Source organism: Nilaparvata lugens, chromosome X (assembly GCF_014356525.2).
Source record: "Nilaparvata lugens isolate BPH chromosome X, ASM1435652v1, whole genome shotgun sequence".
Classification (NCBI taxonomy): Eukaryota; Metazoa; Arthropoda; class Insecta; order Hemiptera; family Delphacidae; genus Nilaparvata; species Nilaparvata lugens.
In genome coordinates, this window is record NC_052518.1 from 90,865,475 (window position 1) to 90,886,176 (window position 20,702).

At 30.3% G+C, this 20,702-nt stretch overlaps 1 protein-coding gene across 1 annotated transcript in view; it reads right to left on the reverse strand.

The window, feature by feature from the left end:
- The window catches only part of LOC111043958 (twitchin), a 226,797-nt gene that overhangs the window by 134,107 nt on the left and 71,988 nt on the right, over positions 1-20,702 (reverse strand). The window contains 9 exon segments of the mRNA XM_039442103.1: positions 67-203; positions 2,060-2,231; positions 2,997-3,061; positions 3,617-3,764; positions 8,636-8,674; positions 10,915-11,103; positions 14,283-14,390; positions 16,120-16,164; positions 17,092-17,163. Coding sequence (XP_039298037.1) covers positions 67-203; positions 2,060-2,231; positions 2,997-3,061; positions 3,617-3,764; positions 8,636-8,674; positions 10,915-11,103; positions 14,283-14,390; positions 16,120-16,164; positions 17,092-17,163 — 975 coding nt within the window.

A 20,702-nucleotide genomic window follows, 5' to 3' on the forward strand; every position in this document is an offset into this window, starting at 1 on the left:
AATATAAAATATAGATTAAAGCTGGGGACGTATTTTTTTTAGCAAAATTGCAAAATTGATACTCACTTTCTCGACTTTCTTGAGAGCTGGTCCAGGTTTCTCGGTTTCTTTCAGAACATCGTAGTTGGGATCATTCTCGTCTCTACCCCATTTCGCGTACTTCCTCTTCTTCAACATGGCACGGAAGTCCATACCACTTGAATCTTAAATGAAACAAATAATAAATGAATAGACAGAAGATTGAGTGATAGGCTTCTCATAACGACTTGTTTTGATATTTCTAGAGTGAATAATATCGAATTACCCACACTATGTATATGTGGCCTATATAATAGAAGAATTATTTTCTTTATTCTGAATCCAAAATTTCAAAAATAGACCAACTTCTGACAGGCTATAGGTAATAGTCTATTCATAACGACTTGTTTTTTAGACTGAGTTATATCGAAATATCCATACTAAGTGCCCGGATATCTCATGCAAAAGAGATATTCTTTATTCCTTCCTATTCAAATTATAAAAATAGATCGACTTTCACGTTCAGTTCCTGAGATACTGTATTAATTATTGCATAGCTAGCAATTCGCCTATTATTAGAACATTTATGTAAGCTAATTTTTCCAAATTCAAATTTGGTAATATTATAGTATTTTTGAACATAATTTATAATGTTTTACTTCATATATGTGACTAATACGGAAAAAAGAGAAGCAAGATTCAATTTTCATGGAAACGTGGAGTTTCCTCAACAATGCTAGGAAAAGCCACTTAGGAACTGTTCATTGAGAATTGATAACTACCGTACCTCTAGGGACCAATGATAGAGCCTCAATTGAACATTCATCTTACCTATTAACATCATATTGTCTATAGTTTAAATATTTTTATTTGATTTGGTTTTCAACTCATCTAGACTCTAAATTTATGGTTTATGTCTATTTTAAACTAAACATTTGATGTAAGTAAAGAAGCGATAAACATAGCCTATTTTTAGACTATTTCTATCAAAATTTGGGAAATGAATTAGTTTTGGGCTTAAAGCCTATTGTCCCAATCATTCATAACGATTTAAGAATGATATTGTAACTATGAATAAATATTCAATTGTAGTTTAATAATCAATGAATAGGCTTAGCCTACATAATTGAGCTACCAATAAAGAGATAAAACCGGAAACTACTATAAATTTAGAAAGAAAAATAAAAATCTCAGTACCCTTTTTGAATTATTTAATCACAACATGTTTCAACATTGATGCCATTTTCAAGTGAAATGAAGTAAATAAATAAATACTGCTGGAAGATTCTTATTTTGATCGTATGTTAAATAAAAACCACTAGGGGAAAAAACTAGTATAAAATTTAAATAATAAATACTGCTGGAAGATTCTTATGTTTGTATATTCATATGATTTAAATAATATATAATTACCCACACTATGTACACCGTGTCCCACGAAGAGGTTTACACATTTAATTTTATATTACGTGCCCATTCATGCACCAAACCATTCATAGAATCATATGAATACACTACCGTAACATATGATCAAAATAAGAATCTTCAGAATCTTCTAGCAGTATATATTTATTTACTTCATATCACTTGAAAATGACATCAATGTTGAAACATGTTGTGATTAAATAATTCAAAAAGGGTACTGAGATTTTTTATTTTTCTTTCTATTTTTATTACAAGTAGCCCTATACAGAAAAGAGTTACTATAAATTTGTATCATTTATATAAATCATTTCTACATAAGCTACAGGCAATAGTATTCGTTCACTCATGTGAAGCTCAAATAACTGTGACTTCCTGATCTTATATCGTGTGCATTTCAAGTAATGATCAGTAGAATTTGAAATCCCAATACTTGCTTCGAACTAAAATATTGCAGAAATCCCATGAATTGGATAGCAGTATAATACAAAGTAATAACATAATAAATTACAAGTAACCAGAAAGTTGAGTACTAACTTGGACATTACAGTTTGAAATTATTGAAATTGATTAAACTATTGAATCGGAGGAAATTGAAACTGAATGGATTCTGTATTACCGGAAACGTAAAGCTGCATTTCAGCTGAGTCCTCTCCATGAATATTGCTGGCAACGATTTTGTATTTTCCTTCATCGTTTGGCTTCACCTTACGAATGCAAAGAGTGACCAAATTGGTTTCTCCGTCGGTCAAGTACTTGAAGCGACCACCATCAATAATTTCAGTCATTCCCTGTAAAATATCATGGATGAAAGTTAGTCCATACTTGAAAAATTAACATATTATAGCCTAATATCATTGGAATTAAAATACAGTAGATTAATAGAATAATGATGTATACTGATTCAAACCACACAGATTCATATGTTTCAAGGTTTTCAATTTTCGATACCTGGCTTAAATCAAGATTTGGCTGTATGTGTCGCGAGATGTTCCAAATTTCCGATAATAACGCTCAAAATCAAATTTACTGTTTTCATATCCTTTTTTATTTTTAAACAGAACAATTTAGCCAATAACATTTGAAATTGATAGAAACTTGATGTAGCTGAGCACTTCAAAGTAAAGACTAGAACCAAATTCAATTGATTTATCATTATCATAACTTATCATGATTTATCATAACTTGATATTTAATTGCATTGCTATAGTGTATCTTATCTTTTTTAGTTCTACTAATTTTTTAGTATTAATAATAATTAAATTGTTTCCGCGGCCGAATATTTATTTTTTTTATAATATTAACATTTATGTATATCAAATTTTTAATTCTGTACTTTTTCTCAAATTTAGTTTAATAGTTTATCTATATTAAATTCAGCAAATTACGCCAGGCCCTCACAAACACATGCTTAACCCAATATGTGAGTCTCTCACAACGTAAGGATATCTATAAATGTACTGTAACTGTACTGTATTATTTGTAAATTGTGAGAATAAATTTATTTGATTTTATCTAATGAGAAATGGAATTTATTTTTTGTATATTTCACTCACCTTGTAGAATTTAATATCTGGCGCCGGATTTCCTTCAACCTGAACAGTTATGTAGCCAGTTTGATCTGAAAAGTAGATTAAATTCATTGTAATATAAAAGTAGATTAAATTCATTGTAATATTATAAAATTATCAGTGAATCTATATTATCTAAATATAAATTATCAGTCTAGTAGTAATTTTTTGTAGAAATCCATATTTATTGAATAAAACGACTTGAAATTGCCAGTCACTAAAATAACAAGGAACTAGTTTTGGTTGTAATGAAATAATCATCAATCTAGTAGACTAGTTTAGTGTTAATTTCAATTATTTTTATTCTATAGTGAGGTCCACGTTATAATGGCAGTATTTGATTAACATTGGTGTTGCTATCCTCGTCTCAGTGCTCAAGTGGCATACAAGATGTCATTTTAAGAATGGAATCACATGAATGCTCTAAAACACTCCTCAATGGTATAAGGACAAGCCTCTACCAGTGTCCTAATTATCTTTGATACGAATAACTTATAGCTGCTACACAGCCTTATATCCTCTGGAATGCAATTAAAACACTTGAGTCCTGAATAATACGGTCTCTTTTTGAGAAGAGTCAGTCTATTATTATTTGAGGTAATTACCTTCAACAGCTGAATAACTTTCTTGAACGTCCACTATGGCAGGGGGACCTGGGGGCCCAGATGGCTTCAGCGGTGTGGATGGTTTGTCAATGAGATTATCCATATCCTGAATACTCGGTCTTCGAGTATCAGTGCTTGGTCTTCGCCGCTGTATCGTCAACACATACATTCATATTGAAAAAACTGTATAGAGAAATTTTCCTCACAAGTAAACTATTTAATCTCAATCGTAGCTCAACAATAACAAAGATTGGATATCATTTGATTTCTCACTAGATTTTCTGAACAAGTGGGAACATTCATCAACATATTCCAGTATCATTAATTTTGTAATAATCATTGTCATTTTAGAAATAACGTGATTCAATCATATTCGTGATCGATATAATATGTTTCTATCATTTTTTTAATGGCATACTTTCATTTGAACAACAATATAGCCGAAATGAACTTTAGAACGTTTCAATTGAAAATACTTTACATTATTTACTAGATAGTTACATTTCAATATGCTCTGGTAATAAACAAGAACTGACAAATACAATAAACTTTTCATTGAGAAAGTGAACGATTAAGTTGAAAAACTAATAATGTCTTTCAAATTTTGTAATAATAGATATCTGTAAATGAAGAATATCCCTTCATTTATCAATTTCAGGCTTACTAACTAATGAAATAAATAGATATTTTTTTCAATTCTTAGAGATAACTCCACATTATAACTTCAGGTGTAAGTTCAGTTACAAAATATTCAATATCTACAAAAAAAACAATGTATAGTGATTAAAACAATAATAAACAAAGCCTACTTTACTAATCAGATATACAAATACTACAGTTTGAATTTAGTTATTTAAATTTCAATACATTACCTTCAATCAAAAATAAGCAACTACATGAATAGTCTGAAATATAGATGTTAGAGATAGTAGTCCTCAAATAGAGCAGCATTAGACTAAACTGTCTCCATTTCTGGAATGTTATTCTGTTTCTAAATAATTATCGATAATGTATATTGTATGTTTACTTGTGATCAATATGATACACTTTACAAAAAAGCTATAGAAAATACTATACAAAATACAATAAATTATTACCAAATGATAATGATAATTTAAAAAGCGAACTACTTGAAAAGCAGTACAAATCAATGAAGCATAATAGAGAGAAGGGGAAGATAACATGCAGATTTAAACTCACACATACATAGATAAAACGCAAGCAAGAGACAGACATACATCAACAAACACATATAGCAACGACAAAGGAATGGGATTTCAAATGTTTCAGACGTGTTAAAACGAAAATGGGATAAAATGGAATATAAACATCACAATAACATTGAATGGAAAGACATGGATATAGAATGCATAACATAACACAGATTTTTGTGTTGTGGTTTTCTTCATAGCCACACAAAACTGGTGCTACTACAATCTAGACAAAACATCGTATTTGCCTTGAATTTTCAGCAGACATTGAAAACTAAAAAGCTTTTCAGTATAGTTTCCAACTTATAGTAACAATAATTACTATTTACTATCTTAAATCTAGACTCCTGTCGCAAAATTCAGTTGCAAAAACACTTACCAATTGAAAACAATTTTTGAATTCAGGATATTCAAGGGACACTAATTATTTAACGCTGGAGACAAGAGAGTTTTTCAAATTCATTATCAATTGAAATCACTTGTCAAGTTGAATGTTCTGGTACTCCTAACATAGAATAACAAATCAAAATTCTTATCAAATATTTTAATGAGTTATCTTTTTTCTAGTATTTCTAGCTTTCAGAATATGATAAATCTATCTGAAATACCTCATTTTAGTTTCATAACTCGAGAATTTCTGTGATTTAATATAATTTAATTTCAAGTATTAGTTGAAATTATTAAACGTGATTAGAAGGATAATTTATCCACCAGATTAAGAAGATAGAAATATACCTAGTCTGGAAAAAAGTCTCTTAACTATAGCTATAGTAGAATTTGACAAATAAGAACTCATTCGAATATAAACTTAATAATGTGAATGATGGGTATCGTAGTAGTATTTATGATTATTCTATAATACTTATTTCATTAGTATGATAAAATATTTGTCAATATAGAAATAAATTATTTTAATACGTTTTATAAAAATGATTGACTCTTGACCCTAATTGAATTTGCGACAGAAGAGAATTGAAACAGAGAACAAATTAATTGTTGTAAATTGAAATTAATAGATTCTTTGGGAAAACGATGATGAAAGAAACAATGAAAGTTATAAGAAGTGAATTCATGAAGAGTTCATTTTCATGTTATGGTGCTCATGAATTATTATAGAACATCATGTCATGAACAAGTAATGACTACAGTACAGAATTGATGAATAATGATATTACAATACGCACATGAACCTGTTCTTGAATTCTCAGATCAAGGCCATTTTTACAATTTTCATGAAAAATGTTTAATTAATAATATAATATAGTAAATACTTCAGTAAACTGATTTTTGTTTTTGGTACTATATTGTCATATTTTTGTAAAAATTTAGAAACACTGAACATTAGCTGAGATTTTTGATATAGGCTACTGAGCTCTGGAGAAGTAAACTAGCAAAAAATAATTCTACTATTCAGAGTAAATGATTATCGAAGTTTTAACTCTTTATAAAATGTATTACATCAAACTTATACATAAAAATGATAAGAATAAAAATAATAAATGATATGTAGAATGGAAGAGTAACTAACGAGTTCGTTAGCTACTACATTATAAATATGTGCCAGGCATGAGACATGGAACATTTCAGGGCATCACAAACTGGATACTGTATTTATTTTTAAGCCTTTACAACAATTAATCTTCACTGCGAAATAAATTCAAGTTTATAACAAATAAAAAGTAATGAAATCAATAAATCAGGATTACTGATTGCATCCAACCTGTTTGGGCTTCGTATTCCAGCAGGCCGTATTCCGTTGAAATATTTTATTGGAAAAAGAGAAAATCATGAAAAACTCAAAAATTCATTAATTAACCAGGATATGATAGGAAGTTGAGAGTGCGACATCACAATATTGAGTATAAACAGGGCAACAACAAGCAATAAGGGTGGATATTAAGCGACTTCTTCTCTTTGGCATTTATTTGCATTATTTGCATTCCAGTTTAGTTCAGTTCACGCCGGAAGAGTGTTAAAGCGTCGCCTTACATCACTTTGGAGATGAATTCTGCAAGTTTTGCACTGTATTCCTGAACAAAATACGTTTAGAAATATTTCAGTATTTTTAGTATTGATTTTAATGTCATAATTTACAGTAAAATGGAATGTGCAATGTTTGGTGTTATCTGCGGAAATTTGGAATTGTTTTCTTTGTATTAATAAACGATTGTATGAGAGAATGAAGAGGCCACATTAATCGCAATTTAAGAAGGATCCTTGAGATGTATTGTTCTTCTTCTAAGTACGAAATGAATGTAGAGTTACAATGTCTCGTGATGGTTGAACACATTAAGAAAATAAAATTTTAATGAGAACATGGTATGATCAGTCAATAACAAAGTGAATTTTGATTCATGTTTCAGCTTAGTTGTAGAGTGACAAATAAATATTAATTTTAATGAGAACATGGTATGATAAGTCAATAACAAAGTGAATTTGATTCATGTTTCAGCTCAGTTGTAGAGTGACAAATGAATATTTTAGTAAGAGTACTTAGTTATGGAGGATTTTCAACGATTCACAACTTATAATTTTCCAATACTGTATAGAATAAATTACGAACAATATTGTTTGGCCATCGATGATTTTTCTTAAGAAAATGCATTTCCAAACTGAAAACAATAATATATAAGCTTGAAGCTTTATTCCATTGCTGAGCTAGATTCTGCATTGTCATTATTTAGCAGGTGTATTCAACAAGATTTAGAACTTCTAAGCTAATGATCGTCTATATATTATCATACTGCTATGTGAAATGGGTTCACAATAAATATGAAATTTGACAGGTCGTATCTTGTTTGTATGAAAATCATAAAACAATTAGTGGTGTTTTCTCCCAAACGAGGACACTTATAGCGCGATAAAGTGAAGTACTTTACAAGGAGTTCATTCTCTGCTTCTGTTCACATTACTTTCATTAGCCACCACAATTTTGAATCATTCTCTTCAAATCAATAAAATATCGTCACGATCAGTTTTCATAGACTAGACAATCTTAATTCAGCCATCTTGTAAAAAAAATTATTTGAGTAAATTTTTAATTTATCAAATTATTCAAATAATGCTCTAACAGAGTACACACATTAAGTTTTTGTTGAATATAAATCATGTACGTTCTTTAAGGAATCATTAAATTGATAAACTTTCAAATTTACAGCTGTTGCAGGGAGGTAGATCAAAGATAAATGCCTTTATTTTTACACTTAAAAACAATATAAATGTCGTGGGTGAAGTCAGGCAATAAGAGCCCCTTTTTCCACTCAACCCACAAGTAAATATAAAGAGAAAATTATTCCTTCAAACTAAACTGAACTTTCTGAATATTTGGAGCAATCAGGATAACAATTTATTTAGTAAATTTCGGATGTAAACTAATTAGCATGAATCAAAATTGATACGGTAGTTGGATATCATTGTTTCATTTTGCGTCCTATAAGTGTTCTCGTTTGCTTTGAATTGTTTTGAAAGATGCTTTCACGTATGTAGTAAAACCTGGTTTGTAATGTAATAATGTTTGAAGCATCTTCTCTCTAAAGTGTTTAACTGCAGTTGACATGAAAAATATTGTTACTCTACTATGTGTTTAATTTCACTACAATGCGTGTTCAATTGTGCTATTTTGCTACTGGATTATGCGTGTTGATTTCGACTACATTATTATTATTCTAGGCCAATTTTGTACAGAATAAACAGTGCCTTATTGATTAGTCGCTGAATATAAATCGCTCAATAGGTGAAAAAGTAAAGTAGAGGTAAACGAATGCCAAAGAAGAAGGTCAGCTTTGTGTTATCACAACACAAATCTCACCTTTGGATCAAAAACCTCACCAGGCCGCAATTTTCCTGCCTGTTGAAAAATAAATCGACAAAAAGCAAATTAAAAATGAGCTGATGACAAAAATAGTGGAGTGAAAAGCAAAGAGGTGGGCTCGCTTGAGAGAGATATGATGGACAGGGACACAGAACATAACAAGAGCTGATCATCTCGGACAGTTGACCTCGGTGAATAACGCTGTGAAGATGAGAGAGAGAGAGAGAGAGAGAGAGTGAGGCAAAGGAGCGCACGGCACAGGGTCGACAAGTGACGTCACGAACATCCATCAGCGAAAATAATTAATACGTTTATCGTTCACTTCATTATTAGGCACTGGAAGTAAACATTATTAATCGTAAATAGCGTGCATGACTGTCACAAGTTGAGAGTTGATTATTAATTGGTGATCAAAACTGACGCCACAGATGGAAGACTATTATTGAGTAAGTATTCAGAATTCACTGAACTTTCCACTGAAATATAGATAACTGATGAAAGATGGCAAAAAGTTGAGAGACAAATACTGATGGTGAGTGTCGATTGCCTCACCTTTTTCTCTTCATAGATTTCTCCAGGCCGTAATGTTCTATGTTCCTAAAAATAGAATAAGTCATCGCAATTAAATAATGAGATTCATGTGAATGTAGCTGACTGTTTCTAGCTCCGACTGGCTGAGTCTGTATACTTCAAGCTATCGAGAAAAGAATCTATTTTACAGCAGCAGTAGCCGAGTGTACCGAATCAAAAGTACACCGTGGATTGATAGACTACATGCAAAAGTATCGCTGGTCATGCGCTTACTAACTCTATTTTAAACAGAGGACACTGAAGAAGTAGAAGTTCGCTAAGTAAAAATCAGTACGGTTTAGGAATTCGACTAATCAAAACTGAAAAAATATTAAAACACATTGAGCAAAACATTGAAAAAACTAAATTTAAAAACACATAGAGAAAAAATGTGAAAAACATTGAATTTACATACAAAAAACTATTTACCACTCTATCTAAGGGTTGCTTCACACTTCTGTTTTGTTTTGTACTAAAGTTGTGTACTTTACTCATCAAATTCACTAGTGCTAAAAATGTGTGATATTGACACTAGCCTTGTACGGATAATGTAAGATCGTTATCACAGTGAATTGGAATGACATTAAGTATATGTTTTACGTGGAATGAATTAGACAAACATTGCTCTTTGTCACTTCACCATTCTGTAACTGATGATACAATCTTAACTAAAGCTTTGACTTGATTCTCAAGGCTGCTTCAAAGCTTAGATATTTCCGATCCAACAAATGATAAAAATGATTGTCTATCATAAGCTTACAATTTATCCTCGAAATGGATAAAACATCGAGGTGGAACTGTCCGTAAGTCTTAACACCAATAAAAGCTCAAACGATTAAAATATGGGTTTATTGAAGTGGAGACTCTTGAAAGTAGTACCATCTCACTGTTTTTACCATGAACTATGTCCAATTGTCTATGTTGAGAAAATCATAGTATAATTTTGAATTTTGATTATTTTCTAATAATTGTAAATGTGGAAAAAGTACAAATAAGTCATTTCTATAATCAATAGGACTTCATTAATTGATATCTCAAGCCATCTATTGTAGTGAGATTATTCTGACAGCGAGAAGAGAATGAGTAACCTAAACCTGTATTAACTGACTGCTACACGATATTTGAAATGGATGTTTCATCTGAAGAAGTATGAATGTTTGTAAATAATAGTTCTAAGAAACGCTTTCATTGTTTTCAAAACCTGAGTTTCGATCGATGAGTGCAATAAAATTGTAAATAGTCTATTAAATAGTAGTGAAAGTGTTGTTTGTTTGTCTATAAAATACTCGAATCAAGAAGCTTTTATTGTATCGAAGAATCGATTTCCGAATACAATTCTATTATATTAAGCTGAACGAATTCCAGTTAACTAAATGTTTCAAAGAGTTTCCTCTTTGATTTAACTCACTCCTTTATCTCAATAGATGGATACTGAATTGTAATAAGATAACTTTCATCTGGAGAAACATTTAAATGCGAATACAGTATCAGGCCATAAACAATGCTACATTTCGAAATACACTGTATAAGAAATTTAGATAACAGAGAAAATATTATTTGCAGCATCTAATTTATTCGGAATTGTTATTTGAAAAAGTACAGAAACAACTGCAAAAGATTCTGCTGGAAAACTCAACTAATATAAATCTATCGCTACTCTAGCCACAGAATTTAGCCCTACTGGCAAAGCAAATGAACAGATTTACCTCATCGCTTATGATAAGACTTGGCCTTCTACCACGGCCTTCCTCCGGCGGCGGGATAAGAGAGCCACGCCGGCTAGATGGGCCGGATCCAGGGATCAGAGAACTCTTACGACTGTCTCCAGTCGGAGTTTTCTCACGAATGACTTCGATCGTGGGTGCATCAGGTGCTTTAATTTCCGGCACTTTTGTCTGATAAACAAAACAGCACAATCGGGTTTAATAGACGATCTTCATAACATTCTCATAATAACACTTCTCTTTGAGTTTTCAAGAATTATCAAATCTTCGAATTTTATTGTGTTCGAAATAATTGAGCAATAATAAGAAGATTATTATTGCGCAATGTTTCCACCAAATCATTCTAAATTACACATAAAATAGGATTGATTGACAGATAAACGAAAGGCTAAGGGCCTGTAGAGAGCCATCTCAGGGCAGCAATCAGAGTGGTCTCAAGAGGCTATAGATATCTAAGATAATAATTATCTTATCGATTATGGATACCACTCTGATCGCTCTCTGTGTGTCTAATCTCATTATTCCTCTGTCGAATTTAAGTACATTGGATTGTATTTAAATTCACTGAATAATACATTTGTTATATTTTATATAATATCTATGTAGCAGAATTATATGTTCAATAACAATGTTACAAAATATTTTCCAAATATGTTCTATTTTTTCACAATATTGGATCTATGTAACAGAGCTTTGGAAAAACTGAGTTGAATTTGATGATACAAACTGTAAGAGATTTTCACCAATCAAATCAAACTAAAAAATATTTTTCTAACACACTGTAACTCCAGCTGAGTGTTTTGCTCAGAAAAATAGCTTATTTGGTAAAATGAAGAAGGAAAGAGCTGTACTTTCAAAACATTAATTGACATAAAACATGTAATCATCAACTCACTAATTTTGTGAGTTAAAATTGTAGTTGTAAGATAAATAAGACTAGACTGCTGAGAAAACAATTTTATCAAAAACTTAGAAATAGCATTACCAACAGGAATCACTTCCAATTTAACATAATGCTTTCTGAACAGATTTGATTATTAAAACTAGTTTTATCTTCCTTATGTACAGCTTTAATAGCATCGTGTCTGTTCAATAAATATAGAAAAAAGTATTTGAAGAGAAATGTTTAAAAAAGTAGGATATTAATACATTAAATAAACATGTCACAGGTCCTGAAAAGAAAATCACATAATTCAGTCAATTAAACAACAATCACACAGACAAACTTGACAGAAATAGACAGATGGACAAGTATTAGAAACAAAAACATTCACAGACATTACAACACTGAAAAATATATTAATCAACATCTACATTCAATTTTGAATAGAATTTGACAGCATAAAGCACGGTTTTATGTTACCCGAGAGTAGATTGAATGCATGAAGCAATAACAATTTTTATTAACATATTCTCGATCAGCATATCCCAGCATAACTGGTACATGTCAGATTTTTTAGAGAAGATATTTTTGTTATATTCATCTGACTTGTTAGCCAAATTCAGCTTTTATACACAAATTATATCGTAATGCCAATGGATGATTATGACAATGACGAGAATGGTTAATTTTGAATAATATAAACTCATTTTACCTCAAATTTATCAATGATAAAGTGGGGAATAAATTAATTTTGTAATCAATATGATTTACTTATGAGTCTGAAAAAATACCGTATACAGTATGAGGAATAATTTATATTATTTTGCTTACAAAAGAATTTCCCATTACAACTGATTATCACTTGTTTTCTTGAAAATCTAAAATCTAGTCGTGTGAATAGAATTTGAAAGAATATCTTTTTCACTAAATATGACAAGTGCAGTAAGCTACCAGAATAATATAAAAAAAAAATCAAAAATAATTAGCACATTGTTGAAGAGTATTATTCAGTAGAAATGTTGAGTACCTGAGTATGTTTACAAAGGTGGTCATTATCGACATTTTTTTCAAAATAAGTTGAGGAATCAGTAACTCAAATAAGTTAATAATTTATTCAGACGATTTTGAATTATTATCCTACAAGCTCCTGGAAGTAAATTTCATTGATGCATTTAATTAAAATTTGGTTGCTCTAGATATCTTAATGACAAATGAGCTACTCACTTTTGAAATGATAGTAATTAGGAGATGAATGAAATAATTTGAAAATAAGCCAAAAAGCCTTAATCAACAGTAAATACTTTTGAGTTGTTTGTGTGTGAGGCTGCTCCAAATATTATGATGGACAATGATTGTAATGATGATGACGGACGATATTCACTGATGAAAACCAATCACTCATTTTGAAACTTTGGAAAATTGAATATTGAATCGAAATCACCCATCAATTTCTTTTTATTGAGGATGTTGCCCACATGAGCTTTTAGCTTGTGCGTGTAAAGTTTTTAGTTAGTCTGTCTTATTTCCTCTATGGTGCTAATTTTTATAGATTTATAAAGATAGTTGTTGACTATTTCACTATTTATAGAGATAAATTATATAAACTTAATTATAACAAGATTATAAATTCATTTTATCTCGATAGAGCCGTATAGAATATCACATCCCGGGAAGTGGAAATTTTATGTTTTCAAAACTTAAAGTAAAGTTCCAATACCTACAAAAAACAAAGGAGGTGTTTTAAAATGTGATTAGATAAATTGAGATAGATAATGTTGCATAATAGTTTTCACAATCTTCAGACTAAAATTTTAAAAGGAACGAAATTATAAGTATGTATTTCAACGTATTCACATGAAATTTAATTGGATTTCTTCTGGGAAAAACGAAAAAATATAGGAGTCAATGAAACTCAGAATTTCCATTCCAATAACTCACTTTTGTTCATGAATACTCTAAGGAATAATTAAAAGGTCATCAATTGAAATACGAATAGCATCAAGGTGCTCTTTTTATATCTAGTCAATATCATTATCTCATTGAACTCATTACCAAACGCGAATAGGCATTGAAATTAATTCAATGAGCTGGAACTTGCCATGGAATAACATATAAGAAGGTTAACTTTATATTTTTTTCAATAGAAGTGGCAGCCTTTTAGAAAACAGATAATTAAAATATGATCATTAATGTATAGAATTCTAAGTTGGAAGTTTGTTTTATTCTAAAGTAGTGATGTTATTATTCAAGTTGATGTAGTTCTGGTCACATCTGAATATAAATATAAGAGACTAGCTAGAGACTAGCTAGAGTCACAAATGTTCTGCAGATCAAAAAACATTGAAGGGTTGGATTTCAGTTTTCATTCAAAAAATTCCAATTTCAAAATGAATGAAGTTTGGTCTGATGGTGAATGGTCTTTAGCTTGCAAACCACAGCAGAGTTCTAGAGCTTCGCAGGTTTTTACCTTCCTTCTCTTAATTCTTTGTAATTCATCAACAGTGTCCATCTCTTCTTCTTCATCTTCTTCGGAGCTACTCGGGATAAAGGCCATTGGATCGTAACGCTTCGGAATCTACCAATTCAATTCTACCATTATAGATAGTGTAAAATATTTACTATTTAATGTGAATTTGTTCAGAAAATTACAACAGTAATTTCTGTCTTCTTCAGAAATATTGTTAGACTCGATTATTGGCAACAGACATGGATTGAACATGCAATCATAATTATTTGGAAATCACATAAATGGTGCAGCCCAACACAATTATACAAACCTATTACGTGAAACTTATTTAGAACTGAGGAAAAGTCTGTTTTATAGCACTTGATTCCCGCGTTTAGTGACGTGTGTCGTGTGAGTTTAATAAAAGGGGGATAGTAAAGAAGAGACCAATAAATAAGATACAAAAAGATGGACAAGATACGGTAGATAAAGGTAGGAAGGGAATTGAAACCACGGCCGGTACAGTGATAGCTTATCAAAGCTGAATATTTCACTAACCTTTCAACGGATGAACTGTTTACGTTGACAAGAATTCATCGTTATCCAGAAATAAATTGTAACAATAAGAGATCGGGTAGAAATGTTAGTTTTCCTAAAAGAGTGGAGCAAACATGTGTAAATGGAGAATGCATGTTCCGTGTTGGCGAAAACACTTTTTAGGTAGGGAATATTTATCGATGTATTTCAGCCGAATTTACTCTACGTGATCGTATTTAAACAGAGATATCGTGATCGTATTCTATTGGATATCTTGATCTGTTGCAAAAACGTGAAAAATCTAGTATAAAAATCATACATAACTAGCCTGCTCTATATATTAAATAGAAATTGTACAATTGTATTGGGCTGTACAAGTCATGAACATAACTTACACAAATTGACCATCAAACAACATTTAGTTCAGTAGGACAATTATCTTAAGGTAATTAGCTGTATTTTAATCAGAAATCAGATATCATGTATTGCGCTAGATAGAGGCAAGTTTGAAAATGGCAGCTCATGGCTATCATAAGCTGTATTTTAATATCTGTTCCAAGGAAAGGATTGGAACATTGTAAAATATCAAATACCATGAAATCAGATATCATGTATTACGGTAGATAGAGACAAGTTTGAACATGGCAGCTTAGTTTAGCTTATTTGAAAATGAAATTATAAATAATAAAATTTGTAATACTACCTGAATTTTAATTCAACATTTTTTCTTTCTAAATTGAGAATCAGGACCAATAATTACTACTACAGACAAATAGAAGGAAGTACCGCATACATTCACACAAAACTAAATTACTGCAAGAAAAACACAAATTATTATAAACAGTGCTACAAGAATCGATCAATGATACTAGGATGGAATGTTACAGTGATAGTTGGGAGAGTGGCTACTTGTTGAATACTACTACATACATTTTTCTTTGTGAACAATAAACTGAAAGTTAGAGTGAATAATAGATGAAAGATGACTAATATATTCACAACTAAACAGTGTCTAAGAAGGAGCCTTGTAGTGATGTTCAAAATCACTGCCAGTGATACTATCACTACTACTATGCAACTAAATTAGCATGTCATGACACAACAAGACACAATATTAAGTTACCATGTACATCATGTGATTAGCAGGTTTAATAGTGTTTCACAGTTCAAAATGAAAACAATGACATACAGTATATGCATGTTGAGTGTACGGTTCTGTTTTGATGTTATGTATGTGAAGAACAATGCATTAGTGATACATGAATATGTGACGTGAATGTTCTATGTAAACTATGTAGTTATGTGGTGTTTGTATTAATACCTTGGGTGTGGGTGGTTTTTTCTCTTCAGGTTTCTGGCTCTTGATCTAAAATAAATATACCAAGAAATATTAAAATACTGAAAATGTTGATACAAGTTTTAATTTATCTTTACTAAAAATTAGGATAGATAAATTAATATTCTTGGAAAACTTTCTACTACGTATGATACAGATTTACTATAAAACAAAACATATTTTATTTCACCCTAAACGGTCTTGACCTTGAAGACGAAAAAAGTAATCATATGGGGAAAATATAACCGTATTTGCTTCCGAATAAGATAATAATTTATTCTTTTTTTGACAATGTAGAATTTTGACTGTAGACAGTAGCTTTCATTATTTAATACAAAGGATTTCAATTTAGAATACTCATTTCGATGAAGGAAAACTTTTACTAAGGGAAGAGATATGACTTTCTAGTAAATGATACGTTAGTCATGACTGATAATAGATTCCTGGAAGATAAGGAGATGGAAATTTAGTGAGAATAAACACGTTATTAATAATATAATGACAGACAATTTATGAGATTGAATTTTGAAGGATGGAAGATGAATCCAAAGTTATTAATATTATAATGACCGACAATATTTATTAGATTGAATTTCGAAGGGTGGAAGATGAATCCAAAGAATTTAAAAATGTTTTTCACTTCACTTTTATGATCATCTTGTTTTACCACGGCAAACTAGAAATTGAAAATGGTAGATGATGTACGGTAAATAAACTGAAAGATACATAAACGGTACTATATACAAGAAATTAATAGAGAATAATAATATGGATACATATTTAAAATAGATAATATAGCACTACCAAATTTAATACTAAAACTAGGCGAACCCTTACGTAGTCTACAGATTGATGAATGTTCCATTCAGCTCACATTCAAACAGACGATTACCATGGGACCATAATGAACTTGATTATTATGTGCTTATGTTTGAAAACTTAAAATAATAAAATTACCTCACGGGGCATCTCTTTCTCAGGTGATTCAAATTTGAATTCAGCTGTGGAAACTTCTCTGACAGGTTCCTCCTATTCACACATAAACACACACATATTTACACAAACATAAACAAGCATAGTAGAATAGAAGATAGTTAATAGGAGTTAATGAAAAAGTTTTACTACTCATTCAAGTTGTTCGTATTCTAAACAACATGAGAATCAAGTGTGAGCAAGATTAAATTTATATTTGAGTTGCATTTCAACGTTGTGAAGTATTCATTAGTTTTGTTAACAATTTTGTTACTGAATTCAACTTATGTCACATACTACATCAGTTTCCGAACGGATTTTTAGAATCAATCAAACAACATAGAAATTTATTGAAGAAACAAATATCCCCTGGTATTTTCTATCAACAGTTTCTACTTCAAAACTTTAAAAATCAATGTACAGAAAAATAATATTTCCTAAATAGATAATTCAAATCATAGAATAATATTATGCTGAAGGAAAAGTCCCGCAAGAACTTTTCCGGCTCAATAAAAATCGTCTAGATAGAGTGAGAAGACATTTTTATCATAGTAGTTTAACGGTGTGACAATGAAAGTATCATTTTATCTCGTCAAATACAGCATAGAGTTTTCTCATAATTTATGGAAATCTACCACAACATAGCCTTAGCTAATCTAATAAATCAGTTTAGAGCTATAAGAGTGTTTCGCATGGCATAATAAAGTCTCCCGGAGCGTTCTACACCGAGAAAAATAGCATAAAAGTATTTAGAAGAATGAGTCTAGAGAACTTTAAAGTTACGGAACTAAGCTACTAAGTTTTATGATAGCACATTACAACTTCAAAATGAATCTCATCCATTCACGCTTAAGAGTGGGATATTCATCAGACTAGGGTCCGGTTTCACAAAAGACGGTTGAATTTTAACCGTGATTAATTTCACGAGAACCAATCAGAGAAGGCCTTTTTGATAAGACGGCTTCTCTGATTTTTTCTTGTGGAATTAATCACGATTAAAATTTAACCGGCTTTTGTGCAACCGGCACTAAGAAGTTTTTGAAGGTTCAAAGGTGTTTGACCTATAGAGATCAATTTACAAGGGATTGCAGAAGTCCAATTATATACAATTGATTTAAAGGAAATCAAATTTGAATGTATTGAATAGCTGTAATGTGAGCCGTGACTCCGTGAGATTGGACGAGCTGAACGGCTCAACTTCCCTTGCTCAACTTGTATTTCTCATGAAATGGTCAAAATAGGCACAAAATGAACTGATATTAAAAGTAAGTGAGACCCTCCCATTTTATCTCAAAAAGAAAATATCGAAAAAAGTATGGGATTTTTTAAATTTTGATAACTGAATAGTATACAAATCGATAATAATAATTACGATAATTGTAAAATATCACCAGTAAAAAGTTTATTCAGCCACTCACACAGCCTTGTGTGTATCTGGCGTGTTGTGTGTCGCCCCTTCGCTATAGGAATCCGACTCAATTTCAATCACAAAAAAAATCGACTTTCCAAGTTACTTTTCTTGTTGTTATATTAAATGTGGAATGGCATTTGATACGTGAGTAATATCATTGAATAAGACTTGATTTGATTTGTATTTTTCAAAACCAAGTAATCCTGATTTTAAAGGTTTGTAAGGTGCAAAGGTGATGTTACTCACTTTCCCTATTTTTAAATTTAAAATACCTAAATTTTTAAATATTGTAAAATACCTAAATTAATTTTTTAATTTAAAAGCAATCCACTATAAATATAAGTTTATGAAAAATTAATATTGTTCACTTTATTAAACGCCATAAAAAGTATTTCCAGACTCATGTTCATCAACTATTTTGATCAGTGAAGCAGGCCGCAAATTATTGATAATGCCATGTGAAACACTCTGTGTAACTAGCTATATAGTTTGGAAAATTGAAATGTTTATGAAAAAATGATTGATATGAAAATGATGAATATTATGCTTCAAATGAATAGGATATGGAGTGAGGTCGATTGATGTAAATACTGCTTCAAGCTAAAAAAAATCATGGAGAGAATTTTCTATGAGAAAAATTGGAATCAATAAGAATTAGAGATGATTAGTTGGAGATTTCACTTTTTTACACTTAACGAAGAAAATTTTATTTTTTTAGATATTAAAAACCTTTATTTTAGTAATATAAACAGGAAACATTAATGAACTTAATAATAGAGAGTGTATAGAAGAATTATTTTCAGATTGATGTTTATTTGCTATTCAACAAGATTATCATCTGTCCTCTATTTTCTAGTAGAAAACCACGCTTAAGAAAGTGAGAGACACGAGTGACAAATTGGTATGTTAAATTTTTTTCTTCATCTAGAGAAAACTGAAAATTTTATTTCCTTCTAGTCATTTAAAAATAAGAAGGATGCGCTTTTAGGTTGAAAATAAAGATACAAGTCAAACACATAGAAAATAATAGGAGAAAGATCAAGCAATGAAATGAGTGCACAGTGAAAGAAGATGAGATTAGAATGAAAGGTTTTGAATGAAATATTTGAAAATTTGAATGAGATGACATACCATACTGCATGTAGGTTGGTGATCCTGAGGCATGAAGGGGTGAAAACTTAAGCGACTAATTTATTGTACTGTATACAAATGTATAGAATGAATGGAATGATAATGACAACTTACCTCGGATAGCAATAAAATATAAAATTAAAAAAAAACACATACAAATAAATGGAACCTCAACTTCATAAGCATTTCACGTAAATAGAAATATTTATCAAAATACATTAAATAATCTATTCATATATTCATCATCCAATGAATTATCAAATCTATAAACCAAATTCAGACTTATGATTCAAATCAATTCCAAAATCATAATTGAAAACAATGAGATCTCTTAAAACTATTTTTTGTATGATTTGTTCTTGAATCTATTGAAAATATCAATGAATTTATCATTTAAGATACTACCCGAGAATAAACCCAATCCAATAAATAAAATATCACTATAATCAAGATCTAATACATTGGATTGATTTTTCTCAATTAATCTTCTCCTTTTTATTTATTCGGAAAACAATGTATTTTCTGTCCCCTAAAATAAAATACAAGATAGGTTCAATTTTCAAACTAATGATTTTTCAAGAGTACGGTAATACGTTCCTTACCAATGAATGTCATGAATATATTATTCATGAACATAGAATAAACATTCTATGAAGTTAAAATGAGTCTTTAGTAGTAAGTGAGACAAAAATCAACTAAAGCTTAATCCATAAGTAGATTATTAAGTTGCCAAGTAGTTAAAATTTGAAAATTTCTATTGAAAATTTTGAAAGTGATTCTGGAACAGTGGTACCAAATAGATACACAACATAAAACTTAAGATTCTTTTATTCTATCTAGGTAAAACTACACATTTATACAAAAATTATCTGTAATGCTCCAAAGATACCAATTGTTCCTTCACAATCTTCTGATAGCAGGTACTGATAAGTTTCTTCATGAATTTGAAAAAAGTAGAATAATTTATATACCTATAAAACAGTTTTATCGACGAATTACGTACAGTATAATATAACAATTATGTCATGAGAGAAACAAGTGATGAGAATAAGAG